This window comes from Centruroides sculpturatus, unplaced genomic scaffold, assembly GCF_000671375.1.
Source record: "Centruroides sculpturatus isolate CEXI.00-Female unplaced genomic scaffold, Cexi_2.0 scaffold534, whole genome shotgun sequence".
NCBI lineage: Eukaryota > Metazoa > Arthropoda > Arachnida > Scorpiones > Buthidae > Centruroides > Centruroides sculpturatus.
Window position 1 is genome coordinate 363286 of NW_019384895.1, and position 24728 is coordinate 388013.

The window sequence follows — 24728 nt, forward strand, 5'->3', positions numbered from 1 at the left end:
GTGTTTGGTTTTAATTTGGTTTGGTATTAATTTCAATATTTGGTTTGGTATTAATTTCAAATGAAAGTTCTGAAAATTATTATTTTCAGAATGATTACAGAAAAATACTGGACAGTTCAACATCCTTTATTCAGTCTAGTCTAGTATTTTTGTCTACACTACATTATCCTCAAAATTACTTTTAAAACCATGTTTTAATTTCTATAACAACTAAACTATAACTTTCCAGTTACAATATTAGCAAGTTAGTAATGATAAAAATGAAGCCAGAAATTTATTATTCCATGTTTTTATCAATAAGTATCCAAAAGAGCATTTATTCTAAATCTGTTCTAATAATTTGAGCTCAGGTTTTTCCACACACTAGCAAGATACAATAGGATTGTTTCATTTTAGTTCAAGAATGAAAGTGTAATTCTTGTTATTTTAATGATAGCAGTCATTAAATTTTTAAATCTGGATTTCTGTTTCTGATAGATAAGTGATAATACAGTTGATAAATCCTTAGTAAAAATTTTATATCATCCACAAATATTCTATTTATTATTATTATTATTGTTTAATGAAACTTACTTGATCTGTTAAAATGTGCAAAAGAAGAAAAATATTGAGTTTTTACACATTTTATATCAAAACATTTACTAAAAAACTATGATTAATGCTTATTTTAAAATTTATAATTTCATCTTGTTGTATGTTTGTCAAAAGCTGCTTTTCAATACAAAAATGTCAAAGAATTTAGAATTTATTTTCCAGTTCTAAGTAAATTTTAAAAGATAAATAATTACTCTATAATTTTTGGCTTAACCAGTTGAGAATATTTGTTGTATAAAATTTGTTTTTCACAAGAACTTATGAAAAATTATTTTTATTGATAGGTCCTTCAGGGTCTCTCAAAGAACTCTCATGGAAAATAATGTTTTCAATCACATTTATGAGATAATGACTATTCTATATCCATGGTAAATTATGGATGCTTTGTGCATTATATGCTGCCATTTTGAAAAAAACAGGAAAAATCAAGAATTTGAGTTTTACATGCCTCTAATTATAACAATAAAACAAATTAACAGTTTACACTGACAATGAAAAGTGGACTGCATGTGAGATTGCAAAGGAAAATGGACTGCAAAAACCAACGATCTCAAATGGACCTAAAAGTCAGCTGTCCTGGGAGGAAGACACTTATGCATATGGTTATATTGAAGAGCCATTCATTGAGTTGCTGAACTGCAACATACATTCAGCAGCTCTGGTGAATGCAATAAAAACAAAGCTCTGTACTTGTTAATAGCAAAAATGTGTACATATGGCCTTACATTATCATTCAATATGAGTGACAAGGGAGTCTGGTGCACCCTATCTGAGCTCTCAAATTACCTCCTATACCAAACATTTTCTGTCATATATACTGATACAACAATTGACTGACATCCAAAGATGTTTGAAACATTCATGTTTCTTATGTATCGGTACAAAGTGAAATATTGCTATCTGCATAATTCAGATTATTATTATTTTATAAACTGAATGGCCAAATTATCATTATACTAGACCATTTTATGCAAAGTAGTTACCTGCAGATAATGCTGACACTAGATGATCAGTAGAAAAATAAATGCTTAAGACATGCAGAGACTAACAAAGTGTAGTGCTCAAGAAATAATAGGAAAAATGGTAAAAGATGCAATCTGACAGACTTCGAACATGGAATGATTATAGATGCTTAAAACTTTAGCAAAAATGATTGTACTACAGTGGGCCTTCAGGCAAAATCTGGGTTTGAGTGCATGATGATTGTTTATTAACAGCTGCTGGTTGGCAAAGTTCAGTCCAACAAAGACAACACTAATCAAATAACAATATTCTGAATTGGACTAAATCCAATGGCTCTCAATGTACACTTGCTAAATATTACCTTATATGACTATAGAAGAAATGCTGTCTGTAAGCATTGCTATCTGCAGCAAACACCTCCAATTGGGAACAGAATCATTGGCAAATAAGTGGAAAAAGGTAATGTGGTCTGACAAATCATGTTTTCAATTACACTATGCAGAAGGGATATGGAGACATTGTGAGAGCATGGGTCCTTGCATCCATACTTTTGTGACTCTTCAAGCTGGTGGAGGCAGTGTTATAATCTGTACCATGTTTATATGGGTGTTTGGTTTGATTTGTATGGAGCAATGTCTACTACTAGAAGGTATTAAATATTATTGCTGATCACATTCACCCAGTTATATTGATGGTTTATCTCAATAGAGGTGGCTTCCAGCAGGAAAATGCTTCACATCTAAGGGTGCTCTACATTGGGGACTTGCTCTCTTTTTGTCTCAGGGGCACAAACATCAAAAAATTCATGACTTCTAGCCTATTCTACAAATATAAAAGAAACTAATGAACAATATTTGTCCATCGACCCATGCAACTTTGTCTTATGTTAACATTGAAAATAAGAAATGGGTTTTAGTCAATTTATCTTGAGTGCACTGATCCAACATTGAATCAGAGTTAGCACTCTAAAGAAATTTAGCTTCAATCTGTTATAAAAATTATGCATTTTATTTAAAAATTAAGGATTTTTTTTAAATATATAAAATTTTGAGAGTAGAGAGGAATTTTTAAGAAATTGTAAATTCCAATGAGTAAAATTTTCATTAAATCTGACCCCCCTCAGAGAAGATAAGTGTCTTATCTCCACACTCTTGACCTTTTACCACCAAAATTTAATAGTGTCAATACTCTACATAGGAATAATTTATCAAGTTTTGGTTTGACCAATCCTGACATGATATGCAAAATAGGCACCCACACATGCATGTGCATAGAATTTCTTAAATGGACTTTTACATTTTTTGGCATGAGTCAAAACATCAAGGAATGCAAAAAAACAGTCAAAATTTGACTGATCACCATACAAGTTCTATATTAATTAATTAAGTAGAATTTTTTCCAGTCATATAAGTTAGATATAAATAAAATCTGAAGGTAGTTTACTGTTTACATTGTGTATATTTTCTGTACACTAAAATCATTGAATTTGTTAAAATTTCACTATATTTAATTTCTATGGATCCAAATAGAAAAATCTATCAAATTCATACTTATAAAGCATAAAAATTGAAAATGAATTTATGTTAAAAGTATCAAGTATATTGGTCTCAACATTAAATGATAAAGCAATAAGAATAATTTAAAAACTCCAAACACAATGCAACCAATGGTGTTTCTCTTGATACTCTCATATCAAATTGTTGTGTATATCAGTGGTCCTTAAATTAATTAATGATAAACTGTGCTTTGTATTAGGATCAAAGTGGTAGATTGTACTAATAACCCATTGAAACATTCATTAAAAATTATGTTTGTATGCAAATTACATTCTCCTAATGTAGATCTTTTCTATGAAAATGGTTGTTTAATACTGGATCACCAGACTTAGTGGTATTAGTAAAACAAGGAGGGAGTTGATAAAAAAATAAAAATGTCAAGACTAACCTTGAAGGGAGTTACACATTTGGAGAGCCTTTGTTTGCATCATTTGAAAACTTAATATGCTGAATCAATTTTTTTTTCGTTAATACTACAAAGACTTAAAAGATGGACCTGTACATTAATATATTGTGAAGAAAAGCTATATATTTAGAGAAAAGATGGATTAAACCTACAAATTTTTAATTAGTGTTTGACATACAGACATTATGACATGACGTGACATGACATGAGGCTTTGATTAACATCTACAAATTATGGCAGAACCAAAGATAAATAAGTTATGAATGGCCATGAATTCTCATCATCCTTGGTAGTCTAGTCTGCTGACAATATCACGAACTGTAGATATAAGAACTTCATTTTCTTGTGGATTGTCCAGAATCAGATTGTGCAATTTGGCCATATAGGAGTCTATCGACTCTATGGACGGAGTTTCGTTACTACCTAGTTGGTTAAAACAAAATAAAATGTTAATGGGTAAACATTAGGAATTATCTGATAAATTAAATACTGTCAAAATAAATATACTAACACAAGTTCCCATTTATAACAAAACTATATAAATACTTTTGGGATTTATATAGTAAATATAAAATTCTTAAACAGAAGAAAGGGTTGCATTGAATTTAATTTTGGAAATTTTATACCTGGTAGAGGAATGGCTGCAAAACTTGCAGTTAGAGTTGCTCTCAAATTCTCCAAATGTTGCTGGAGGGCTGCATTATTATTTCTCTGTTGTATAGTCTCCACTTCTAATTTTTCTATGGCTCCCTTCATATTATCAATGTGTTTTCCCAGTATTGCATTTTGTTCTTCGTATTCTGTGTTCGATTTGCGTAACTGACGTAATTCAGTCTCTCTAGCTGAAGGAATAATATAAATAAATAATAGTTTAATTCAATATTTGACAAATCAGATTTATATATATATATATAAATGAAATCTTTTAAAAAATATTACTAGCAAATTAACGTTGTCTTTGTTTTTTTCTTCTTAGATTTTTTCTAAATAAATTGACATTAAAGTGTATTATCCCAACTTAAATACAGTATGATCATGATTTATGCAATGAAATACAATTTTTAAAATAACAAAAAGTTAAAATATAATACCAAATAAATCCAATTATTTTAAGATTTATAATATTTTTGTCTGAATAAACTGTGTTTGTTAATCTGAATTTAGCAAAGAATTTCTTTGCTAAATTTTAACAGAGTAAATAAGGATAGGGGAACACATGACTGAAAATTAAAAATTTCTGACTGAATCCTGACTTCTGAAATTCTTGTTCTTTTGCAATAAAATCTTAAAGTTTCATTTGTTGCTTTTTTCTTTTCTTAAGCAAAGGTCAGTAGCAGAAGATTGCATCCAAAATGCCTCGTTTTGCTTTTGCACTCCTTTTAAAATCTAGATCATTCATTACAATTTGATCAATGATTTTGGTTATTGTTACCAAACTTTTACTAAGGAAATCTGTACAGAAATTTTTTGGGTTCTTCGTTTTCAGAATCTCTATTTTCCAGTTATACATGAATTCCATGTTCTGCCAGTTCTTGAAGGTCATAATTAGTAAGGCTCTCACCAGAAACTGTTGTAATTCCTCAATATCCTGTTCGTCTACATCTCATAGTCCTGCTGTATCAATTAGCTTGAGTTTGATCAACCTAATGATACAATGATAGGCTCTTCTTGTTGAGAATTCTTGGATACCTTCAGCCATAACTTCCACACTTTGCTTGGAAAGAATTAATTGATAAATGCATGAACAAAGCTGATATTTCCTATGGCATCCATGATATATTTTTTCCAAAATTGAACAAAACAAACATGGATTTAAAGAAAGTACAACTTTTTGCCACCTTTTTCTGATTGGTTCATGTTTGTAAATAATCATATTATGTATGAATCAATAAAATGCCACAATAATTTAAATCAGCATAAATTTTGAGCTTTTTTAAGGCTTTGAGTAGATGGCATTATATCAAATCAGCATTAAGCGGGGGTCTTACTGAATATATTATATTTCCTTGATTCCAAGATGCACCATGAATTTGGAATCAAATTTTAAATTATATATTATGGAGACAATAAAATTATTTTAAACTAAATTGGATATTAAATTAATGACAAGTAATTTCCATGTTCTTCTGCTTATACTGTATAAAAAGTTTAAAATATGCATTAAAATTTAATTGAAATTGCTTTTTAATCATTTTAACTGTTATGACCTTTAATCAAATCAAACAAGAAAGTCAATTACCATCAATTTGTATTAGATATCCATTTTTGTACAGAATATTTGTGTTATAATAATTATCTAATAATAGTTATTATATTGTGAATGTTAGATATCAATTTTTGTGCAAAATACTGATTTACTTTCAACAGAAATTACAGTGCAATCATAATGTCACTCCACAATGGATGGGAAATGGGAGGAGTTTCCAGGAACAAAGTAATGATGTCGCAGGCAGATTGTGTTGAAAGTCACCACATATTTTAATTACAGTTGTTAACAGTTTATTAAAATCCATGAGTCATGGATTTTAATAAACTGATGTGCATCCAGTTTTGGGATATTTGCTCTTATGCAGATACCTCAGATACACAGGAAATTCATCTTTGACTTTATTACACAAGATGCTGAAAATGATGTCTTCCATTTTCAAGATACAATCTAACTCTTCTGCACAAGTTGTTTGAAGCTGTAATTAAAGTATCCTTAGTAATGGAAGTGGTGACGACACATGACTTGTTTCAACACATGCATGGCGTGGATTTGTTCTTGTACAAAGTTCTTTTTGTTGCTCTCCAGCAGCAGCAGTCTGGTGGTGATAGATCTGGTGATCAAAAGTCCTCACCCTAAAACTGTTGTTTAATATCGTCACTGAACTCCTAGTGGTATATGCAGTTGTACCATCTTGTTTAAAGTGACCATTCTGTACATCACTTTCATCAAGTTATTAATAAATGGCTGAAGAATCTCTGAGCAGTATTCGTGTTAATCATTTCATAGAAGAAAATGGATGCAATAATTCTGTCTCAATATTGCTATCCCCACACACCAATTTTCAGATTATGTAATAGTGTTTCATGCACTTCATGTGAACGTATAGTGCTCTATACACAATTATTCTGAAAACAGATTGTGCCAGATAAGTGAAACTAAGCCTCATCCATAAAGAAAGTTCTGTGAGCATCTTGATTCCTTCATATCCTAGAAAATCTTAGAACCACTTACAATACTCCTTCTTCTTCTCATAATCTGCAGGCTTTAATTCCTGCATACACTCACTTTCTAAGGATAGAACTTTAGCTATCGCCATAAAGCTTTTTGTGCACTTCTGTAACTGATGTTTGTCTCTTGTGCTAACTTCTGCAATGCTTTTCAAGGGCTTGTCACATCTTTTCAATGATTTCGGACAGCTTGTTATCCATTAAAACATTGGGACAACTGTTCTTGCTTCATCTTCCAAGTTCATTAAAACTTAGAGATGAGACCTTGCACTACTTCAATGGAGAATTCTTCTAGACCCTAGGAAACCTTCTGGCAAACATTTCTTTAATATCTTCAGTATACATGTCACTGGCCCTAAATACAGTCTCCGAGTGAAAAACTCTGATTGATGGTGAGCATGATGAGATATTAAACAGTTTTACTCAGAGGTACAACATTTATGGCATTAGTATCTGTTAAATGATCTCAACACATAGCCAAGCCACAGTGGGCATGGCCCACTGCAGAGTGACTTTACAATCACATTGGATCCTTTATAAATATCATCAAACTTTTAAATACAGCAGAACCTCGGTATACGACCTTAATCCGTTCCTAATGTTTGGACTTATACCAAATAGGACGTATACCAAACCAACCTTTCCCATAAGAAGTAATGTAAAAATGATTAATCCGTTCTCATGAAAAAAAATGGCTGGTTTTAAACAACTCGCTTTCCTGGCTAGTTCCTGCTTGATTTTTCATGAGATCAGCATGTATCTTTTTAGCTTTCTCGCAAATAATTGCTTCTGATACGATGTCGCCAGCACACTGTTTTTCAGTTATCCAAAGCAAAAGCAATTTCTCAACATGATCTAATGTCTTTGATCTCTGTTTAGAAATTGATTTAACTCCTTTTGCAATGTTAGCAGATTTAATAATGTCTTTATTTTTCTCGATTGTCGATATCGTCATTCTCGGAATACGGTATGCAACAGTTAAATCTCGAACACGTGTACCACCTTCATATTCCTCAACAATCTCTTTTTTCAATTCCATTGTGATTCTAGTCATTTTTTTTTTAGTTTTCTGTTGCTTTTCACTTGCCTTTTTGCAATTCATGATTAATAAAAATAATAAAATTTTACTTACAAATTAAAATCAGAAGAAATTTAACAAAGTTATAAACTGTGGCACCACGAATGTCTAGTCTGGTCTAGTACAAAGAAAGTGCTACTTGTTCGTAAATGGCGTGTATAATTGAATTAAGTTGTATACCGAGCAAAATTTGTTTCGTCCAAACAGGACATATTCTGAATTGGACGTATTCTAAAGCAGACATATACCGAGGTACCACTGTATTTCCAAATTTTGTTTAATCACTTACAACCTAAATTAAAAAATACATACATACCTTTGTTATGATCCAAAAATTCTTCAGTGAAAATTGGAATGTCAAAACCAGGAACATCATCTCTAAAAGAATCTTCTCCATTGCACTAGTTTTATCAAAACATATCTCATTTTATGATAAAAATAAATTAAGGTTAATTAAATTTTATACTAATGTTTATAAATTTATTTTGTTATCCAATGAGATTATTATTCATTTACCTCAGTATTAGATGAATTTAGTAACACATTCCCATCATTATCTTCTAAATCTAACAAAATTAGAAGTGAATATATTACATTAATGTAATCTAAATTATTTTTTATTTTCTCCAATAAATATTTGATATAAAAAGAAAGTTAAATGTAAGTTTCTGCAAAGTATGTATTTCTCATTTCTATTTTGCTATTTAACTAAGTAAGAGAACTGATGTATCATTTGAAATTGTTCTTAGACAATTGCTATTTCAAAATCTCTTGCAGTAAAATTTATCCACATTTCACTATGTACAGGGTTCCTATGCACATGGAAAGTCAGGAAAAATCAGGGATTTACATTAGTGTTCTGAAAAAGTCATGGAAAGTCAGGGAATTTGTTTCCTTGGTTGCCTTGTTGATTTTGCTGACAGCATGAATGACCAAGTATAGCTGTCTGCAGGCAGCCAGAAGTATTGTGGTACAATGCAACTATGAAAAAGGAGTGCAGAATATTTTCAGGATCCAAAATTTTCCCCAAAATTATAGCACACAAAATATACAAGCATACAACAATATCAATTGTTATTTTTAAATTTTTAAATACTTTTAGATTTTAAAACTGTTGTATTAATTATGCAGTATTATAAGTTTGAGAGAAAAATCTAATAATCTAATGTTGATAGAAAGTTAAAATATTTCAAAAATTTTCTCTCTCTTGCACTTTACACTTTCAATTTGAGGGAATATGTTAACTGATGGAAAAAAATGATAACAAAGAACCAAAAATGATAAATAACTTATTAATTCAAATGGTATTATTTATCATTTTAATAATTTTGATCACATAACAAAACAATTTCTGATTTCTGAAACTCTTTCCAAACTTTATAAAATATTAATAAACTGGGAAAATTTATTAAAGGACAAATTTAATAAATTTATACTTTTGTACATGGATTATACTAAATTCTTTTAATAAAATTAAAGGCTTTTTTCTTTTTTTCAAAGCTATGAAGTTTTAGTTATGAGTTACTAACAGGAAAAATTATTATTTAATAAAACATTTTAGTTTTGTGTAGAGAAGACATGCCATAATTCTGTCTTTCTTATTTTATTTTTGATTTTACTAATTCATCGATCATAAAAAATATATAACTGTTAATTAGAAAAAATAACCAGTTAAAAAGTTGGAGAAGCACTAATGTATGTGCATAGTAAGTTGAGTAATGTTTTATTTCATTAATGTGCCATACTGTAAGGAACATGAGGGTCATAGAAAGTCAGGGAATTTAAAACAAAAATTTGAGTAGGAACTCTGTACGTACAATAGACTCATACAATAAAATTATAAATGATTGATTTCATGATAAAGTGTAATCACTTATAAAGTTTATAAATTGAAAAAAAATTCAAAAAAATTTATTTATGAATAAAAATTGTTCAAAAATAATAAGACAAGGATTAAAGAGTTTAGTTTATGTAATCATTATAACTGAAAACATCATAATTACACAACACAAGAAATTTATAAATTGAATATTTGAAGATTAGAATTATGACAAAGATTTATGAATGTGAGATACTTTAGAGCTTTATTTTATTGAATGAAATATACTACATTTCAAAGAGCATACAAGAATATAAGATAGGAGACCAAATACTTATTTGTAATTTCAATTAATAAAATAATAATAATGGTAAGAATCTATGGCTTCCATACAAATAACAGATAGTGAATCTATATAATATGTATAAAGATGAGTTGACTGTCCTGATAACAGTAAATACAAAACTACAGTAAATAAATAAACAAAAGTCCAGACCTTTTCAATTATTTATCTGGGCTTTGTTAGTGTGTCCATTATGCAAAATGTCACCAAAACAAATTGGTGACACTTTGCACAATTTATATTTGAAAGATGTGATTTATCATTGTCTTGCTTTTTGGATTGTTTAACTTTTTAATGTTATTTTTGTTAAAATAGTTAATGCAATCTTCAGATAACTCCATCATACAAAATTTAAATTATTTTAAATACATATGAAATAGTTAATATTTAATTTAATGCAATAAAAATACCTTTCCTTTTCTTTTCTTGTTGTTTCTTAGTGAAAATTTTATAAGCTTCAGTCTGCTGATACTGTTCTAATTCTTTCATATATCTTTCTTTGTCTTTTTCTGCTTCTTCAAAATATCCCTAATAACATAATTTACATTATGTATAAGTAATTAACCCTAGATAACTAAACTTAAATTCTAGTTACATTATAACTACACATTCATCAAGTGGACTACGCATTAAAAAATGTTAATATTAACAAAATTGTTTAATAAAAATAAGAACTTATTACATGGCACAATAGTATGGATAAATAGGAACTAAATAAGGACAAAATATTTAGGAAATAAAATTACATGCAGTTACTGCATATGTTAACATTATGGGGGCCGCAAAACGCATTTTTGCATTTCATGTAACAGTGTTTTGTCATTCATTGAGCTTCCGATAGACATAAATAGCATATTTTATGCAGATTTAACGCAGAATGAGTAGGAGCTTCTACACTGGGCACATCACCTAGAATATCCTGTATTATGGTTCTGATATCATACCTCAAAGGCACTGTCTGTAACCGCTGTTGTCACCCATCTTCATAAAGAAATCCCATTGGGACATCGTTTTTTTTTTTTTTGTTTCTGACATTATTAGAGACATAGATAGCATAGCTGTTTATTGCCAATAGGTTTAGCATATTATAAAACACGCATAGTGGCCACTTTTTTGTTTTGTCTCGTCTCATATTTGAACACATTTGATCTACTGTGTCTACCGCACCCTTTGTACTATTATAAAAACGTATTATTTGTGGTTTTCCTGTATTTTTATCGATGTTAAGTTGATTACAAATAGTCGACAAAACATAAACAACTGTATTTGACTTGCCTTTGTATGAAACTAATGTCTTATTGCCGTCATAACAAAATATTGAAGTACCAATAGTGCATGATTTAGAATTTTTGAATTTTTCTTTCATTACTTCTAAGAGTGCCAACTAAGATCAAATTATAAGGTGACTTCAATAGTTCATCCGCCAAAGATACAGATGTGAACCTGTTATCCATAGTAATGTTACAGTTTGTTCCATGTAAAATAGATGTTATTTCCTTTATGAAAAACATAGCCAATATTTGTTTCTGAGGATCAGTACCTTTTCCCAAATAGGGAATGGCATTTATCATGTACTAACTGTTTACATCTGCAGTACATAACAATGTACATAATGTACATTACTTTGCAACAAAGTTACGTAGTAACTAAACTTTCATCGAGCAGACTACGGGATAGCCATAAGTCAATTTCTAATTGACGTGTGAACACAATTACATCACACATGGCACTGTTTATTCAAATTATTAAGGTTGAAAAAGAATGACCGGCAAGAAACGCGGGAAAGTTTCTGAATTTCACTTTCAAGTGGAGATGCATCATCATGTGGACGAATGATTAGTTATCTAGAGTTAAATTCATTTACTTTATTAAAAAGTAATATATTACCTGTTTTTCAGAACTTGGAAGTTTACTCCATTCATTAGCTAAAATTTTTGTTATTTCAGGAAATGAAGCTCTAGGATTTTCAGCACGAATCCTTTCTCGATTCTCATTTAAAAACCTAACATAGCCTGTCAGAGGTTGTCTAGGTGGTCCCACATCCCACATATTACGTTTTCTTTTCATAGCTTTTCCCCATCCCTTCTTTTTCTGTAATGCAAAATAGTTTTCACTTTGTTTATCAAGATACATTAATCACTTCAAAATAAACTTTTATGTAATAGAGTCAAAAATAAATCAAATTTTCAATTTGCTTAGCAACAGCTGTAATTATGAGTATGTGCCTGTTCAAACATTTTCTTAAAATGTCAGTGCCTGTGTGACATGCAATAGATGCCTGTATTTGGACGTATTAGAACACAAAACATCAAAGAATTGGAATACGTAGGTGTGCACTGTTGAAAAAGTAATATTATGCCTCAAGCAACTATTAACATTAAATTCTGCACCAATCTCTACTGAAAGATCAAAGGTCACAGATTCAAATCAGCAAACAGAGTTGAAGTGAAAAATGTTGCACTGACTGTACTCAAGGCAGTAATATATAATAGGATGCAAGACAGTTTTAATAAATGGTATGAATGTTGGCAGATGTATGTAGTTGCTAAATATGCTTATTTTGAAGTCAACTTCTGTAAACGTTTGTACTATTACTGTAATAAAAAGTTATGTTAAAAGTTCGGTTTATTTTTGACTCTACCACATAAGAAGAAATTTAATAAATTTATCTTGCTTATAAGAAAGGAAGAATGAAAATGAATGAAAACCTTTTTATTTATTATAAAAAATAAAGAAAATGTCTAGAGTACTATGTAACAGTACTGATGATAAAATTATCATAAACAAGTAAAAATGAACAAAATAATAATACTTTTAATTTTTTTTAGAAATTAACAATATATATAAATAAGTGAATTTATATTTGAGCATTCCATTAGCTAATGGGCTTCAATCAATAAATTTCAAAAAGGAAACAAATGAAATAATTCATTGTATAAATATAAAGGTTAACATATAATTTAATCTCAATTAAAATATCAAAAGATTAACACACAATTTAATTTAATAACACATAATTCTGTTTGAAGAAAACTGCAATATAATACATTTTATGACCATCTAAAAATTTCACTAAATATCTTTGTATATTTATTATATTTATTCCTACTTATAGTCAAAGTTAACATTAAATACTTTTTGAAGTACTTTTTAATCTTACACTTTGATATTAAATAGTTTTTGTTCTATCTTCCAAGTTAGATTAATTCACTTACCTCTTTTGAATCATGAGCATCATCATCAATGTGCACTACAGTATCAATCTGATTATTTTCTTTAAATAAAAAAAAATTAATTTTTTAATTATATATATATAAAATTTTGTAAATAAAATAAAAAAATAAAATTCAATTTAAAAAGCAAAAAACATTTTTAAGAATTGCATCTATTCTTAAAATCTGAGATTATAAATAGGCATTTAAATATTTTTATTTCTATAAAAATAATAGTAATAATTTATAAATTTTTTTAAAATCATAGATATTTTAAATTTTAGCAAGAATTTAAAATAAAGTTCAAAGAACTATTAAAATTACATGCAAGAAAAAAAGTTGTTATAAACTGTAAATCAACTTTGCATCTGTTCACTGAACTTAATACTTCTTTCAGAACAAAAATCTATTCACTAAAAACTGCAGAATATTTTTTGAGGTCTAATTAATTGCATTTATGATGTATACGTAAAAAATCTGTATAATTATGCATGGTAATAAAATATGAAAGCAAAATAATGAGATATAATGTTGAGATTAACTATGCACATTTTAACAGGTATAACTTGCATTCTTACTTTTAATTTTTTAGTATCTTTAATTTTTTTCATTTAATTTTCTAATATCTTTCCATAAGAATGTGAAATTTATCAATACATCAACTATCTGTCAGAGTGATTGAATAAATATGAAGAATTAGCAGGTTTTAACAATTACAAATCAAACATTTATTTACAGCTGATAAACAGAAAACGTAATTAAATAATTACAAATTGTAACCAATTCTTGAGTAATTGACTTAATCCTAATAAATATTTTAAAAATTGTATTCTCTTTCTCATTATGAAAAACTTATCTCTAGATATGAATTAGACTAATGACTCCCCTATAGATAACATTAAAAATTATATGCATTACCAGGTAAATATAATAAATGTCCAGAATTCTAAAATATATTTGTAGTGCAAACTGGTAATGAACTTTGTTCGGATTTGTACAGTTTAAGTATTATAAGATTTGTTTGAAAATACTTTACAAAGGATTGTCTTATTATAATTATTAAATATACTGATAACAGAAGCAATATAGTCAATTAATACAACCAAAAATTTATTAACAATTCCCAATATTAAAAGATATGAAAAGTTTAAAACAAAACACATTAAAAACAATATTAATATAGTGTTATAAATATAAAATTTAAATAGTTAAAATATTCAAACTTAAGAGTAATGTTTGTTTATTATCAAAAGAGAAATGATGATAATTGAGAGAAACCATTCAGTGGATTTTGGATTTCACAATGAGGTATCATCTTGGATACTTCCTTTGTCATATTTTATTAATGTATCAGAATAATTGGCTTTAAAATTTATATAAATACCAGTTATGTTGATATTCATGTGAATTTTTAATAATGTTCATTTCTTAAACTATAATTTTCTTTCAATCCCAGTAGCCTGCCTTTGATATTGAGAACACTTCAACAGAATTGTTATAATTTTCTGAATCAGATGACAAAATGCTCATTACAAGAAGACCAGTTTTACATTCTTCAATGTAAATGTATACTTTCTGTAAAATGCATGTAATTTATTTGAATTTTTCATCAAAAGAAAAAAATTATTCAAAAACTAATTTTATAAACTTTTTAAAAATTTAAAGTAATAACTTTTATTAACAATCATTATTAGCATTCAATTCTCATAGCATTTTCATTTCTTAATAATTCAGTGAAATAGTTGTAATGCACTCTTCACTTTCCTGGTTTCTTAATTTTAATTCATGTGTTAGTTTGAAAACATAGTGTTTGACAACAGACTACGTTTGACAATGGTTTGTAATACATCAGATAGTTACACTTTATTCTTGGTGTTTTGATGACCTTGATTTTGACTGTTCCAATTTAATGGAATATTTTCAGAGAATTAATGAATTTACAGATTACAGAGCTTAACTTTTAAAGATTATTCATTTATTACTGGATGATTAGACTTTTCTTCTGTTAAGTATATCATAACAATTTTCTTGTGATATTTTGAATTCCAATAATCAATGAGTTAATAACATAGGTAATATTTTAAGTTTCTTAATTATTTTCAGTAAAAAACTATCTTTTCCTGTACTCAATTTCAGATCTAAAATTTTATAATTAATAATTTTGTTTGTAATAATTCATTTACTCTTCTGGAACAATACTCTGTAATAAACAAAACTATATAATAGTAATGACACTATATAATTTATCTGATTATATAAAAAAATCAATTGATATATATGATGATAAAAAATAAATTTTCATTAAAATTACATTTTAAATTATAAAAATATTTCATAATTGACTAACCTTCATTTTCTTTTATAACTTCTCATAAGGTGAAGTTTGCTTATGTTTCAGCTTATTCTGATACTCATTAAAATATAAATTATTTGGTTGGTATAGCATTTGGTTTTAATTGTCTTCTGTTAGTAAATGGCTGATAAACAAAGCAATCATCATCAAAATGCACAGAACAAATTCTTGTGCTAACTTTTAAATTTAAAATTTTTAATTTTTACTTGTCATTCCTTCATTAAAGCTGTTTAAGAAAATTACAGGATAATATTCCTTTTTCATGTTATTATTTGTATATTTAAATGTGCATTACATATGCATTTTCATTGTTATTCACTTTATTCAAAACAAGATAAGTAACAGATTTAACTTTTAATAACAGCCACATTGATCACATGCTAACAGCCACCTTGTTTACACACTATCACCTTTTATGTCAAATGACAAATCAAAATGAATGAGATCTAAACATTTCAACACAAAACATCAGAAATAAAAATGTCAGATTTTAATTCTTTTAATTAATTTATTTAATGTCATAAAATGTAAAAAAAAAGTCTAAGTTTTTAATTTAAATATCTTTTGTTTCCATTAATTTTTTTAAGTATTTAATTTTTTTAAAAAGATTTAATGGAAATCTTAAATATCATTATTATTCATATCTTAAATACTCTTGTAATAATGAAAATACTGATTTGACTTACCACACATCCTAATCTTTTATTACATTATTTTAATTCTGGACCTTCATATAGCTTCATATTAGAAATTTTTTATTAAGTAATAATTTAAACTTTTATCAATAGATCAATTTAATGATTAAAAAATTTATTTATTTCATGCACTGTTAAAAGGAAGCCTTCAAGGCTACATTAATATTTAAATAACATGTAGAAAGAGTAAAAAATTTTCATATTATCTCATTTACAAATAAATCTTTAAAAAAAATCTTTTCTACTTGTGTCATAAGAATAATTAGAGCAAATCAAACATGTGGCTTTATCAGATAATCTTGATATTCTAACATTTATGTATAAACTATATATTACATTATATTATTACATGACTTAAATAAAGTTTATTCTAAAACACTTACCTTGAGGAATCTCTGTTGCAATCATTAAATTTCCCTCATTAATATTTGAATGATTTTCTAAAATTGAAATACAACTTCCTGATGAATTCTGCATTTTTTAAAATGAGATAAAAATGGTTCAGCTTTTCATAAAAATTATCTGCCTGACAAACAGAATATTAAAATTAATAACTGTCTAAAAATGTTATTTAATATAGATATCATTTTAATTAAATTTTAAAATTAAATACTCACAATGAATTAAAATTCTGTAGACATTCTATATCTTACTAGCCTGAAATTAATAAATAATTTAATAATTCAATGTAACATAAATATATAAAAATTGTGAATTCTTAAAACAAAAAGATATTAACTTAAAAATAAATATTTTAATTTATATAATAATAATAATTAAAAATTATAAATGGATATTTGTTACAATGTTTTTAAGCTGCATAATTATAAAACAATATATTAGTTTTACAGTTATATATATATAGTTTTATAGCTAAAATATAAATTTAAAGTTAACATTTTGATGAATAAGATTCCTTAAAATAATGAAGTAGTCCTAGTTCTGGTGAAGGTATGAAGAACTGAACACCAGATTCCAACAATAGTGCACAAAGAAAGGTCTTTTGGAGTTAGGTTATTTTGTGATTTTAAAGGAACTTTATTCTTGAAGATGCAAACTTGAATATATTTTTTTATTTTGGCAATTACACAATTTTAAACATATATTTTAATATTAAATTNTTCTCTGAGAACTAGATTTAATATATAATAGTAATATGTTTAATGTAATAATTATGATTTATAATTTTTATGCCAATCTATTAAATTTTCTTCCTTAATTAGAAAGTTGCATTTTTTCATCTATTTAGTATATAAAAACTTCATAAAAGACTATTGTAATATTGTTTACATTTATAAAGGTAAGTTAAAAAATGCAAGCAAATAGAAAAATTTATTAGAGAATGAGAGACAACTTGGATACAGTGCAGATTGGGGTTTATGTAGCAAGTGCATTTTTTCACTGCATGCATAATTCAATCATAGGAGCATCATTTGAACTTTGAGTTAAAGTTCTCTCAAATTTTGTATTCAAATTCTGGAATGTTCAAAGTATGAAATATCACTGTGTATGCTAGCAGACATATGGCACATTCACACCACTAATAAACATGATATAAAAAGAATTTAATACAGACTATATTTCAATGTAAATAGTATTTGCTTTTGTTACAGTTAAATAATTATAAGGATCTTTATGAATCAGTATATAGAATCATCCATAAATTACTGTTTTTATAAGTTTCAACTATCATCCTGTAATACTGTATAACATATCACACCTACATACCCACTGCTAAAAATTACATAAACAATATCCTCAATCAACCTGCTTAATTGCACTAAGGAATAATACATAGCATGAGGTATCGAACATTACATATTTTATTAATTATGTACAAAGCAGTGACATAAACAGTATAATTACTATGCAACACTTCAGAAACAAAAAGGAATCATTCTGTTACCAAAGACCCTAGCATTATCTAATACTTTTGTAAACACCCTTGTAAAGCATCTTAATGATTATCTGCATACCCACCCATCCATACCTGTATAATTTAATTTATGGGTAGCTCCTACATTTATAAAACACAGAATAATGTAAAATTAATTGCATTGATTAGCAATGCACAAGATAGATACTTAGGATAAAAAATTTATATAATATAAAAATTTAAATTAAAAAAATAAATTTTAAAAGGTAAAGTAAAACTACATCCTTAATGAAACTGGATGAACGTTTGTCTACATTTTATGAATCACAAACAACAATATATTATATAATTTCAAATAAAGGTTATGCAATTCTTTCTAACAACTAAGACATTTTACAAATTGCCCAGTGTATATATATAAGGTTCCTTGCATTATTACTTGCTTCATTTAGAAACTATTTAATTAAAGAAATTTTTAAAAAATTTAAAATCACTTAAATCATACTTTAAATTTCTGTCATGATACTGTAATACAATAATTGTACTACAATTCATTTCTATATATTTACATATCACTCTATTGAATCATTACTTAAAATGTTTAAAAAACTCATTTTAATAAATTACTGTACTAAATCATTTCAAAATGCTAAAATTTTTTAAGCTAAATTTAAATACCTGTAAATTTATATTAAAAACTTCCTTAGGTCTGTAACACTGATATTTTTATTTAGAGTATAGATCTTTTTACTCTAAATTCATATTTATAGAAATAAATTTGAAATTAAGATATATAACTAGTATGTGAAAAACTTGATAAACTCAAATTAAGCTTCAAGCTGACTCTTTTCTCTTGACATTTTCAAATGGATTAAAAATTGAGTTATTCAAATTTGTTAAAAGTAGCATTCTGAGTTTTATTGGGTAATGCTTTTCTGTAGGCTAAATTGTTAATTTGATTAGTAACATAAAATTACTTTTAAAACAATCTGAATTCAGACTTTTTTTATTTGATTCATTAACATTTATTTTTCCAGTAAGAAAATTTTTATAAGAAAATTTCACAATAATTTATAATTTATAACTTAGTTACATAAATATAACTTATATTTTCTTTTCAAACTATAATTTTAGCAAAAGCTTTATAAAAACACAAAAATGATATTTTATATTATTTTATTTTATATAATATTTTATGTACAAAGAATTCAATATTTTTTAAATTTTGAAATAATTAAAATATGGTAACAGCTAAACTTCTCATATTATCAATTGACAATTTTTTATTTACTTACTTATTTTTAAACAGTTAGGTCAATTCAGTTATTTACAAAAAGTTTCTAGTTTGTTTCCTGTCATTATTTAAATCATGACCTATGCAAAAATAATCTTTCCAGATATATTATTAGATTACAATATTGAATTTTGATATGAATCTTACAAGTAATAAAAAAATCTTTTAAATAATGTATTAAACATTATATATTAATTAGATTTATAAAAAAAAAAACAACTTTTATACAACTTGTTTGATAATATGCATAAATAGAACTTTCAGGTATAAAATAATGTTAACTAAAACAAGCTATAATTATTGTTATTAATTTCATTTTTATAATATCCGCACACTAGTATTTTCTTTTTATAATCTAAAAATATTTATTTTATTTCATTTTATTCACTAATAAAATATATTTCATTTCATGAACTAGAAGACAAAATTAGTTAATATTTTTTCTATAAATAAGCAGTATACAATAAAAAAATTGTGAAGTTTCATTTTTAGTTATAGCTTTCTATTATGATTATTTATTTTTCTTTTGTTTAGTATATAAGAAAAACAGTTCAAATAAATTATTAACATTTATTATTACATATACTTCCAATAAAAGTTATTTATATTGATTCTAGCATTTTACTATTAAAATCAAAAGTTTTAAAAGTATTATGTTAAAAAATAACTTTTTGACACTATTATAAAAATTTAACAAGTATCATTTTAAAACAATAAATAGAAACTTTTTAAATGAAAATACAATCTATATTTATTAAATCTTAGATTATTAAACTATCTTAAAGAAAAGCTTGTAAATTGTTGATCAAAAGATGAACTCATTTAAAATTTTATTATGGTTATATATACTCTTAATTAGAATACTAAAAAGATTATTATTAAAATGTATAATTAAAATGAAAATAATAAATATAAATTATTATACTGTATTTACCATACGTGTTGAAGTGAAATTTAAATGAAGGTATCCTTTATAATTTTATACTTTGAAGATAATAATTATTCTCTGAGAACTAGATTTAATATATAATAGTAATATGTTTAATGTAATAATTATGATTTATAATTTTTATGCCAATCTATTAAATTTTCTTCCTTAATTAGAAAGTTGCATTTTTTCATCTATTTAGTATATAAAAACTTCATAAAAGACTATTGTAATATTGTTTACATTTATAAAGGTAAGTTAAAAAATGCAAGCAAATAGAAAAATTTATTGGAGAATGAGAGACAACTTGGATACAGTGCAGATTGGGGTTTATGTAGCAAGTGCATTTTTTCACTGCATGCATAATTCAATCATAGGAGCATCATTTGAACTTTGAGTTAAAGTTCTCTCAAATTTTGTATTCAAATTCTGGAATGTTCAAAGTATGAAATATCACTGTGTATGCTAGCAGACATATGGCACATTCACACCACTNATATTGGATTGTTCAGAAAGTAATTTTGTTTCTTTTTCCATGGAAAAAAAGACAATATTTTTATAATAACTAATATTTTATTGAATTATATATCGACCATTTTGGTCAAATACCTGTTGTCACCGTTTCTGATAGTATCATGATTTCATATTCATAAAAGTTTTGATCGTTGCTTACAAAAAACTAATCCAAGTGATTTTTGACATTGTCATTTCAAGTAAATATCTTACAGTTAAAAAAATTTGTATAGACCAGAACAAGTAATAATCTGAGTGTGCTTGATCTGGCAAATATGGTTGGTATGATAGCACATTCCATCTAAGTTATAACAGTTTCTGACAAGTTACCAAACTTGTGCGAAATTTGACATTATTGTGGTAAAACACTACACCTGTTTTGTTGATCAATTCTGTTTGATCAACAAAACAGGTTCTTTTCTGTTTGATGATATTACTCAATTTATTTACTCGATGGCAGTACACTTTCGAGTCAATTGTTAAATTGTCTGGTAAAAGCTCCAAAAAAATTTTTTTTAAATCCCACCAAAGAGTTCTTAAAGAGCATCTCTCTTTAAGAACATGTGGAACCCACATATTAAGCTTTGAAACAAAACCAATTTGTTTCAAGTAATCGTAAACAGTTCAATTTGACAAATTTAATCTCTTAGTGATTTCACGTGTTATTATTCGGCAGTTTGCTTCAATTGGTACCTTTATTTTGTTTTCATTGGCTTCAACTGGCCATCCAGAATGTGGTGCATCTTCAATATTGAAATTGCCATAACAAAATTTTGTAAACCAGTTTTGGCACTGTTGTTGTCAATACATCTTCTTTGTACATGCCACACAATTTTTTTCTCGCTTGAACATTCTTACCTTTTCGGTAATAAAAGAGCAAAACATGCCAAAAATTCTGCTTTCGATCTTCCATACTTGATGGGACACAAAAAATAAACAATTGCACAAAATCAAACAAAATTTTTTACAAATAAGCCTTAAAATGCTAGCTGTCAAAATATATAATGATAATACAGTTTAGAATGAAAATGGTGAGAAAAGTACGACTAATCCATCTAGTGGTTTAAAAAAAACGAAATTACTTTCCGAACAACCTAATATAAATACATATTGTGCAATTATTTTCATATTTTAACGTACTTTGAATTAATTAAAATTAATATTTTATTATAACCACATTATGTATCTTATTACAAATTTCTATACTACATGTGAAGAAGATAAGATTGTTATTGTATATTCAAATATCAGTGGTGGAATGGAAGCACTTTATTGTCGAAACCAGGTCAGCTTCCAAACAGCCAGATTATATGCATTCGCACATGCGCTTTACAGAGCACCAACCTCACTTAGTTTAGTTGGTGGAAGCTACACACCAAAATATCGTATAACGCTTCCAATGATTCTATCTAGGACTGGTTCTGGGCTGTTAGCCGCCTGCCTGCTAGATGTTTGCCGCCCTCACCCCATTATGTGTGTGAATCACGGGTAGATTTATAACTTAACCCAACTGATAGGAATTTACTGGTAAGTTTTTATGATAGTTCTGTATAGTTGACAGGAGTTTAAAAAATCCATTAAAATATTTGATTTTTTTATTCTGCTTTATTCTACTCTCCCATCTTATATTACTTACAGATTTCAATGTTAAACCAGTGATATTATGATTTTGTATGTCCCATCTTTAAGGGGATGTAGAAAAAAAACATGTATAATTCTTGTACAATGTTAAAAAATGAACTGTTACTTTGGAAGCATCATTTACAAGCAAATTTAATGAATGAGATGCACAAGGTACAAAAAAAGCTCTAGAATTTATTTTCCTTAAATTTACGATTTATGTATCTGTTGTCATAAAAATTTGTCTTCCACTTCTTTCCCAAGACTACAAATATTCAAGTACAAAGTAACTGGTTTATTAACTTATTTCTACTTAAAAAGTAGTTAAATAATTAAGAGATCAGGGAATTAGGAACATAAATAAAACCCTGCTGAAAGAGCTGGAATTTTACTTAAACAAAAGCTTAACCGAACCAATTTCTAGCAGAGTACAGTGGGGACTGATTTCTTCGCAATATTAGATGTAATAAAGACAGAAATTTTTCCAGTTTAATGAGAGTGACTGAAAAGTTGTAAATTTTGGAAATTTCCATGGACACCTGATCCTAAAATGAATTAGTTAGAAAACAAATGACTATTAAGTTTAACATATTTAGATTTTTACAGCTATGGTGAGAAACATTTAAAATCTACAACAACCCTGTCACGTCCTTTGAGGTATACTAGTGATGCAACAAAAGAGGCATTTGACATTAACTGATATAGCGGTACCCTCAGGATTTGGCATGCATGCACACACCACACACCTACAAGATTGTCTCTGATTCCATCCATGAGCCACTCGTAGGGAGCAATTTTAACTAAGTGGATTGTTTTAATATTTAAAAAGTAAAGAATATTTTATGTTATTTTTATGTACGTTTCTTTACAAAACTATATTTAATTATAATTTTCTTTAAAAGTATATTCATACAATTGAATANGATAAAAGATTTGTATAATGTAAGTTTAATATAAGTTTAATTTAAAAATTACTTTAATAAAGTAAATCTTAAAAACAAAATAGAACTGCACCGTAACGAAATCTGTTTTCCGCCATAATAGGAATCTTTTCGTCTCAAACGACTATAAACACAAAAGTAATTAGAAAAGTATTTAATAATTACATAACTACTCTCAAAAAATATGCAGATTACAACAAACTTTTAAAAATAAATGTGTGCTGTAAGTATTAAAAGGTAAAGTAAAACTACATCCTTAATGAAACTGGATGAACTATCATTATCATCATTCAGAATAGGAATTGTCTGTCTCAAACAACTATAAACACAAAAGTAATTAGGAAAGTATTTAACACATACATAACTACTCTCAAAATATATGCAGATTACAACAAACTTTTAAATCAAAATGTGTTGTAAATACTTGAAATCATTGATCAAATCTTAGAAGTGAGAGAAAAATAATGGTGGCACTTCTAGTTTGCTAGAATCCAATATTGACAGAATATAAACAGACAATCAGAGTTTAATTTTTCATGCTTATTTTCTTGTCTATTCTTATATATAGGAATACTTTAAGAATTTAATCTTTACCTTATGAGACACATATTTATTGAAAATGTTTTATAAAATAGAAAGATTGTAGTCTTTAGAGCACTTCAAATATAACCAAATAAACTACAAGTCTAATCTTAAACACTTTTTAATATTTTGAATCAAAAATAAGCCATCACATTTCGTTTTTCATCATTATTATTATTTCTAGCAGTGGTGTGCCGTCCTTGGAAGCAGTGGAAGTGCTGCTTCCCTTGTATTTTATAAAATATTGGATTGTTCAGAAAGTAATTTTGTTTCTTTTTCCATGGAAAAAAAGACAATATTTTTATAATAAATAAATATTTTATTGAATTATATATCGACCATTTTGGTCAAATACCTGTTGTCACCGTTTCTGATAGTATCATGATTTCATATTCATAAAAGTTTTGATCGTTGCTTACAAAAAACTAATCCAAGTGATTTTTGACATTGTCATTTCAAGTAAATATCTTACAGTTAAAAAAAATTGTATAGACCAGAACAAGTAATAATCTGAGTGTGCTTGATCTGGCAAATATGGTTGGTATGATAGCACATTCCATCTAAGTTATAACAGTTTCTGACAAGTTACCAAACTTGTGCGAAATTTGACATTATTGTGGTAAAACACTACACCTGTTTTGTTGATCAATTCTGGCCTTTTCTGTTTGATGATATTACTCAATTTGTTTACTCGATGGCAGTACACTTTCGAATCAATTGTTAAATTGTCTGGTAAAAG

At 27.0% G+C, this 24728-nt stretch overlaps 1 protein-coding gene across 4 annotated transcripts in view; it reads right to left on the bottom strand.

Moving 5' to 3' along the window:
* Window positions 1-3674: 3674 nt before the first annotated feature.
* The window catches only part of LOC111631371 (high mobility group protein 20A-like), a 26724-nt gene continuing 5670 nt past the window's right edge, over window positions 3675-24728 (bottom strand). The window contains exons 2-11 of one of the 4 annotated variants that reach the window (XM_023375601.1): window positions 16853-16892; window positions 16619-16761; window positions 15535-15664; window positions 13191-13249; window positions 11863-12066; window positions 10386-10503; window positions 8330-8379; window positions 8130-8214; window positions 4146-4361; window positions 3675-3942 (exon numbers count right to left, since the gene is read on the bottom strand). In XM_023375601.1, the coding sequence (XP_023231369.1) occupies window positions 3800-3942; window positions 4146-4361; window positions 8130-8214; window positions 8330-8379; window positions 10386-10503; window positions 11863-12042 (792 nt within the window). In that variant the 5' untranslated portion in view covers window positions 12043-12066; window positions 13191-13249; window positions 15535-15664; window positions 16619-16761; window positions 16853-16892 and the 3' untranslated portion in view covers window positions 3675-3799. The remainder of the gene's footprint in view (window positions 3943-4145; window positions 4362-8129; window positions 8215-8329; window positions 8380-10385; window positions 10504-11862; window positions 12067-13190; window positions 13250-15534; window positions 15665-16618; window positions 16762-16852; window positions 16893-24728) is intronic. The other 3 variants (XM_023375600.1, XM_023375599.1, XM_023375598.1) reach the window with 3 other exon arrangements.